Below are 7,424 nucleotides of genomic sequence, written 5' to 3'. Positions count from 1 at the left end.
AATTATTTTAATTGACCAAATGCCAGAATAATACCGTAGGAATGTTTTTTTTAACAACGTTCTTTCTTTATTTAATGACAGTGATTGACATTTAAGATGTATTTTGTAAGGAGCTGAAGGAAGTAGAATGTTATGGTCATGTGATGGAAAGTCTTTGAATGAGAAGCCAGTCAGGAAAATCAGCTGGTAAATCAGATGCAAACTTTTAGGAAATGAAAATGAAACTGGTTCATGCACCTGTTTTGGCTTAGAGCAATATATTCTGCTATTAAAGCTGCAGTATGTAACTTTTAGAAAAGATATATACATATATTTTACATTTATGTTGAAATTATCATGTTGTGACAGTATAAGACTGATACTGAAAAAAAGAACTTTGAAAAAATCCATCTCCTCTACAGAAATACACCACTCAGTCAGAACTAGGAGAAGGGACTTAGCACGGTCAATCATCCTAGTGTATGTGCTATTCAGACCATCCCCCTTGTTCTTTACTAAACTATATCTGGTTCACCACAATAGATCCTTTCGTGGATGCTAAGGGTAGTTAGCATTGCCATTGATGATGGCGGATAAAAAGTTTTCGTGGGACTATAGGTTGTTTCTCTGCCATTAGCATATTGAGCAGCGAGTACACAAACTTGACTGACAGGACTTTCCTCCTGGCTCTGATTGGTTATTTTTAGGGATCACCAAGATATTCTCAGTAGTCATATTTTAAAAATGCTTAAAAGAAAATTTAAAGTAACTGTTTGGTTACATGAATGAAAAAACATAATATTTATTTTGTAAATTAACAAAAACATGTTTTCTTTTTGCCACCCTTGTATCACTGAAAGGATTAAAAAATTTGTTTTTGACAGTTAAAATATTTTGGTTTTAATTTGTTTTTTATCACGTTTTGAAAATATGTTTTATTTTGCCTAGTAATTTTGCCACAAAAGGACTATTTTTGTTGCATCGCTATAATCACAAGGTTTTTGTATGAAAATAAGAAAGATGAGAAACGTGAACAGAGATATATCTGCAGCAGCTTGGTCAGTTTGCCAGCTATAAATGGTATTTTGTAATTATTATGTTGTAATATTTGGTAAATTTGTTACCTGTGTTGTTCTAATTATTTTATATGTTAACTTTAAAGGGCACAACACTGTGAACATATTTGCCTACAATCTCTGAAGTGGCAGGCAGCCGAGGTAACGCCTTGATCAAACGTGTTTGTCAAGTTTTTAAGGTTTGATTTGCTGTGCGATTCCCCACTTGAAAGGGATAGTTTCCACTGTGAAGTTTGAACTGGATTTTACTCAGAGTCTTTAATTTAGTTGACTCATCTTTATTTTTTGTATGATGGTCCACATTGCACATAGCCCATAGGACACAGGTGAAAAACCTAAAAAGAAACAGAAACACATCTATTACATTCTGAAATTAACAAAATAAATACATTGTGAATAATCAGATTTCTATCCCTTTAAACCAGTTATTTCAAAAGTATAATAAATATTTTATAGTAAAATTCAACAGCAATAAATAAATTAGCATTTTTATCAACATTTTGTTAAATATTTTCACAAACATTCTGACCAACATTTTTTTTTCTTTCTACTTTAACCAATAAACACCAAGTGTATTTTTTCTTCCTTTTTTCTTTTTAACTTACTAGCTTGACTTTAATAAGATTAAACAATTTGATACAACAATCAATCAGAGTTCATTTGCTGCCCCAATGAAATTCAGCAATGAGCAACAGCATTGCGAGGCTTACCGGCCGTCTTTCACAGTTTGTAGGAACGTTTACACAGTTCTGAATTTACAGGCTACCAGCACTGTTTGCGTCTCATGCTGTCAAACAGGAGTGACAGGTCAGTCACACCAAAAGTAGCTGCACTCTGATTGCTAGGAGATTGAGTCCACCTGGTTCTCCTCACTAACAAGCAGAGAGGAGCTGCAGAAAGGTGCAGCAGAGGGGAGTGGTTACCTAGCAGTTCACCAGAACAGTGTTTTTATAAGTCAGTAAAGGGCTTAAAGCTTTTGCAGTTTTCAAGGTGTTAAATAAACCAAGGCTAAACGTTGTGAAAAAGTCGTGTCTGTGTCGTCATATTGGAGTTACTATCCCTGCAACATTACTTCTCAGTTGCCTTAAAACAGGCAGCAGCAAAAACCAGAGGAAGTACAGTTACAATAGGTGACCGAAACATTTTGAAAACAGCGGACACTTTAATGGACAAGTAAAATATTTTATTGAACTGATGAAAACCTCATTATAAACTAATTTTGCTAAATTAAATATAACTTTCTATCATATGAGCTGATCTATCTGTGTTTGTTGAAACTTTTAGCTGTCACATTCCTTCATCACATTCCACTTAAAGTGTCCTGTCTGGTTCTGACTGTGACTGCAGTCGGATTCAGAGGGAGGAGTTTGGAGTCAGACTATAAAACAGCAGGAATTAAAAAGTAAAATTATCCACGACCAAGTCATCAACAGCAAAACATCACAAATCAACCACCTGAAAGAGAACAGAGGAAATGGCCAACAACAGCTACGACCGACTTGGTAAGAAGTTTCACTCATTATAATGTCCATGGGGAAACATTATTTACCAGAAAAACATTTAAATAATGAATCTTTAAGAGTTTGTACAGAAACAGCATTTTAACCATTTGATATTCATTAAATCTAAAAAAAAATACTAAAAAGTATTTTCCTTAATGTAATTACCTTCTAACTCCAACATTTAACAAGTAACAGCGATAACAGACGGCTGTTTTCTGCTTGTTTGCAAAGACAACAATTGTTTTCTATGCCATGAAGGTATTTTCTTTTTACCTTTGAGAAAATATTTTTAAAAACTAGTCTTACATTTTTTTTAATGTTTAGATATTTCAATGACTTTTTGTCAACTTCAAAGGCTCTTTGGTTCTTTGAACTCTAGAACCAAAGAGCCTTTGAAGATGTTTTAGAGATCTTCAATGTAAATTTTGCAGGTTTAATCCAATGTTAAAACCACAGAGTTAACTCGGATGATAGAGTGAGTGAAGGTTTTATCAGCTCTACTAACCTTTATTTAAAGTTGCCAGACTGTTAAAGTCTAACATTATTTAAAAGTCAGTTGGTCCAGCATTCAGATCTGTTGTGTTCTATGCCCATATGCCAGCTCAGGGTCAGGCTGGGATCATGAGCTTTTTTTTGTTTGAAAGATAAACAAAACAACCTGCTTTGGCTGTGATCAGGCCCGGTCATAGAGAAATCTGCCTGAAAATGAAATTATAATTCTGTTTTTGTGCCTCATCTGGCCCAAATTCAGTATTTATGCATCTGTGGACAATGTTTTTTTTCCCCCAATCAACTGATGTAAAAAAAAACAAAAAAAAAAAACAACAACTTTGAACCTCATATCCATCTACAGGTCTGGGTCAAATGCTCCTCTATATTTTGCCCAGAGCTGATAATTTTTGCTGTCAGATAAAGACAGCCATGCAAAGAAGGCAAAGAAGATAGGCAAAATATTTTGAACGAGTCGTACTTCAGGTCCATGTTTCCTACCTGCTGACCTGAGTTAACAGAGAAGTAGCATTCTATCAGTTCCTCTACATGACCTAAGATCTGATAACCAGCAGAAGACATCCGTTGTGATGTTTCCATTCCAATAATAGAAACATTATGAAAAAGAAATACGAGATCTCAGACTCAGAGAAGAGTTAGGGAGGCCTGTGGAAAAAATAATCTGTAAGATTGTGGAATATAATGTGTTGTTACTTTTATTTTTTTATTTTGCCAGGTAAGTTGGTGGAAAATAAAGTCTAATTTTCGACAACAATCTAAGGAAGCAACTAAGTATCAGACAGCAGAAAATAGATCCCCACGCTCACTAAACAAGCTTTATCATCATCAGTCAACTGAGTTTAAAGTAGACGCTTAGATGATGTTTATGGATTTTACGCCCATATGTCAGCTCAGGAGTTGATGGAAGTCGAGGTTAAAGTAATGAGCTTTAATGTTTTTTCCCCCAAACATTAAAGCTTCATCTGATTGAATGATGTACAGACTAAGTTTGTTAAAGGATATTAAATTATCAATATACAAAAAACCGTGAGGTAGCTCAGCTGGTATGTGAACATTTTCTATGTTTGGTGCATTTATTGTTTTGGTTTTCCAAATGATCCAACACTTCAGTGGTTATAAGACTATTTATTTACAAAATATTTGCTAAAACAAATTTCCATAAGAAATGACAATCGGCATAGGATTTAACTTTTTCTTAGTTATTTAGTTCTGTAATCTACCTAAATTATTTTCCAGATAAATAAATCTAGCCATGAAACATTTGGTCTCACTAAACCCATTTTTAGTTTCCACTTATATCTGAAAAAATGTTTTCAGTCTATTGTTTTCTAATTCTCCAACAGCTGGACAGGATGCAGACCTCAGGATCGTTCTTCTGGGGAAAACTGGAGTTGGAAAAAGTGCAGCAGGAAACACCATGTTAGGGAGAAAATTGTTTCAGTCTAAACTCTCTCTTTCCTCTGTGACAACAACCTGTCAGAAGAAAACTAAAAGCTTTGGTGGCTTAAATCTGGCTGTTATTGACACTCCAGGTCTGTTTGAGACAGGTAAAGGTAATGAAGAGGTTGATGAAGAGATCACTAGATGCATCAGCATGGCGGCTCCTGGTCCTCATGTGTTCCTGATTGTTCTCCAACCGACCAGATTCACTGAAGAAGATGAAAAAATAGTGGAAATAATTAAGAAAATGTTTGGAGAAGAAGCAGCCAGATTCACCATGGTCCTGTTTACCCATGGAGACGAGCTGAGAGAGGAAAACATGACGATGGAAAATCTGTTAGAAACATCCCAGCCTCTAAAACAGATCATCAGTCAGTGCTCCATCTTCCAGGATTTTGAAGATAAATATCATGTCTTTGACAACACAGTTGAGGATCCTGGTCAAGTCAGGGGTTTGGTGCAGAAGATCAACAGGATGGTTCAACGAAATGGAGAAAATGGAGGAAGTTTCTACACCAATGAGATGTTCAGGGAGGCACAAAGAGCCAAGGAAGAAGAAGCAGAACGACTGCGCAGAGAAAATCCTGGTAATAATCCTGGAGATGAAGGAAGGCAGGCAGAGAGAAACAACTCATTGATCCAAGGTGCTTGGTTGGGTGCTTCAGCAACGTTTGGTGGAGTGGCTGTTGGAGCTATTGGTGGAGTTGTTGTTGGGCAGATCCTGAGGCTTTGGTTGGAGCAGTGAAAGAGAAAACCTGGATGAGTCTGATGTTTTGGCTGCAGCTTATTAAATCTTGATTAAAATGTTAGCTGTGTTTAGGGCAACATGCTGAATCCCACATTAACATCCTGAATATCAGAGCATGAATGTGTGAATGTCTGAAGATGACTTACAACATATTATCTTGTACCGCCGACTCAAACTTTATATATTTAGCTGAGTCTCTTCGAAATGAAGCCACTAAAAGAGATACAACAGCCTCAACTCTTTACTTCCTCCTTAATTTATAAAATATTTATGTAGCATTGATTCTATATTTTGTTTCTGTATAAACTTATCTGGGTTCTGATGAAGATTTATTCTGAGTTTCTGACCTCTGCACTACATTCATCCTGAGGATGAGGGACGGATGAAAACTAAAACTTTCTTCCTTTGAATGATATTTTTACCAGTCGCTGTGAAATGAACTGAATTTAACTGTAATGTAATTTATTTGAATTATATTATAAAATGAGTTTGACTCAACTGGATTTTATAATCACATGATTGACTGCATACTCTGCCATATAATTCATTCAGATTGTGTGTAAACAAGTTTATTAATATTTTATCCATGTTTTAACACGTTAATAAATAGAGAGCTTAAAATACAGTCTGACTCCTTTTATTGTATTCACACATTTTTCAGTTTCTAATGGTTGTGGCAGCTGAAGGTAAAAGATTTATTTGGTGCTTTGCTCTTTAAATTCACGTTTCACTGGGCAGAGCAACCAAAAAGTGTCATAAACATCGCTATGGGAATTGTACCCAAGACCATCAGCACCAATAACAGAGACGTGGTTTGACGATTTAAAAAGTTACATTTATTTCTAGTTTTTTATTTTCTTTGTAAAGACATTTCAGACCAAAAACAACTCTGGAAAAGGAAGTGGGAATGTTAAAGCCTGACAGCAGGGAGGACAGTCTGAACAGGGAAACTGGTTCCTAAACTAAAACAAAAAGGATAAAGCAAATAAATCACCTCAAGAACTTCTGAACATTTACTGAGTCCTGAAGGGAACCAGGCACCAACCACCTCCACCACCTTCAGCTGGACACAAGGAAAGGACAGTTTACAGCAAATGCAAAACTACAATATGGAAAATCAGAATAGCATCACAATATGTAGTAATTGTATGTGATCACAATGTAATCTGTTAGAATTCCTTTTGGGAAAGCAGAGGGCAAATAAAGTATTTAATAAAAGTGAAGAACTAGAAATATGACAAAAAAAAACATGGAATAAAGATGAGAATGGAACAAAAACAAAAGTCAGTATTAATTAAAAATGCTGAGACAGATAAGAAGAAATAATATATGTTACTGTATATATTTATTTGGAAAGATAAAGATAAATATGAGGGATGTGGAGGGAAATAACATGTAGAACATTTATTGATGAATTGTGATGCAAATCTGAAAAAGGAAATTGAGGAAAACGGTGAGAATGAAAATAATTTAGTCTAAAAGGAATAATGGAAACTGTAGTAAATGAAGAGAAATTTTATATAATAATGCAAGCATTATTTATTTATCTTCAATAATGCGAAATTAAAAAACAGAATTTAACAAGTGAGAGCTATTGCTGTTACACGTTCATGGACAGTAGGTGGCGGCATTTACCCATAAATTCCTCACGATCTGCCATTATAGAAAGAAAGGAAGAAGATTCAAAAAGTTTCACTTTTGGCATCAAACCACGTTTGTTTTCTGGGATTGAACCTCAGCTACAGCTCATCTTCACTTCGGTAATATAACTACTTTGTTTATTCATAAACAGTCTTGTGTTGCGGGCAGTTAAGGCGTAAATGATAAAGTTTGTTATATTTTTAGCTTCCTTTTGGTATCAACAGTGGTGGAGAAAGTACTCAAAAAATTTACTGAAGTACAAGTACAAATACACAGACAAAAATGTACTCAAGTAAAACTAAAACTACCACATTAACATTGTACTTAAGTAAAAGTAAAAAAGTACTGGCTTTTAAAAATACTTAAGTATTAAAAGTAAAAGTACTTTCTGAATGCATTACCTAATCCCTAATACAATATCATTAAGTGAACCAATTGTATTTAATTTGAATACATCAGAAACGTGCCATTTTAATGAACAATGCCACAGATAAAGCATGTTTTATTTGTGTTTACTCTGTAACATAG

The 7,424-nt window shown here is 34.8% G+C and overlaps 1 protein-coding gene across 1 annotated transcript; it reads left to right on the top strand.

Annotated features, from left to right (window-relative positions):
• Positions 1-2,227: 2,227 nt before the first annotated feature.
• Positions 2,228-5,880, top strand: LOC103133268 (GTPase IMAP family member 4-like). The gene is made up of 2 exons (XM_007545042.2): positions 2,228-2,557; positions 4,411-5,880. Exons 1-2 carry the CDS (start codon positions 2,530-2,532, stop codon positions 5,250-5,252), a joined length of 870 nt encoding a protein of 289 aa, XP_007545104.1. The 5' UTR covers positions 2,228-2,529; the 3' UTR covers positions 5,253-5,880.
• Positions 5,881-7,424: the final 1,544 nt, after the last annotated feature.

The sequence above is a fragment of the Poecilia formosa genome, unplaced genomic scaffold, assembly GCF_000485575.1.
Source record: "Poecilia formosa unplaced genomic scaffold, Poecilia_formosa-5.1.2 Scaffold2477, whole genome shotgun sequence".
NCBI lineage: Eukaryota > Metazoa > Chordata > Actinopteri > Cyprinodontiformes > Poeciliidae > Poecilia > Poecilia formosa.
The sequence above is the reverse complement of the archived record's forward strand: the minus strand, read 5'-3'. Positions and strand labels throughout refer to the sequence as shown.

Excerpts from the sequence above, each read along its gene's own strand:
- LOC103133268 (XM_007545042.2), top strand. The coding sequence starts at position 2,530 with ATGGCCAACAACAGCTACGACCGACTTG. Across the intron at positions 2,558-4,410 it reads CAACAGCTACGACCGACTTG|CTGGACAGGATGCAGACCTC; the intron begins GTAAGAAGTTTC and ends ATTCTCCAACAG.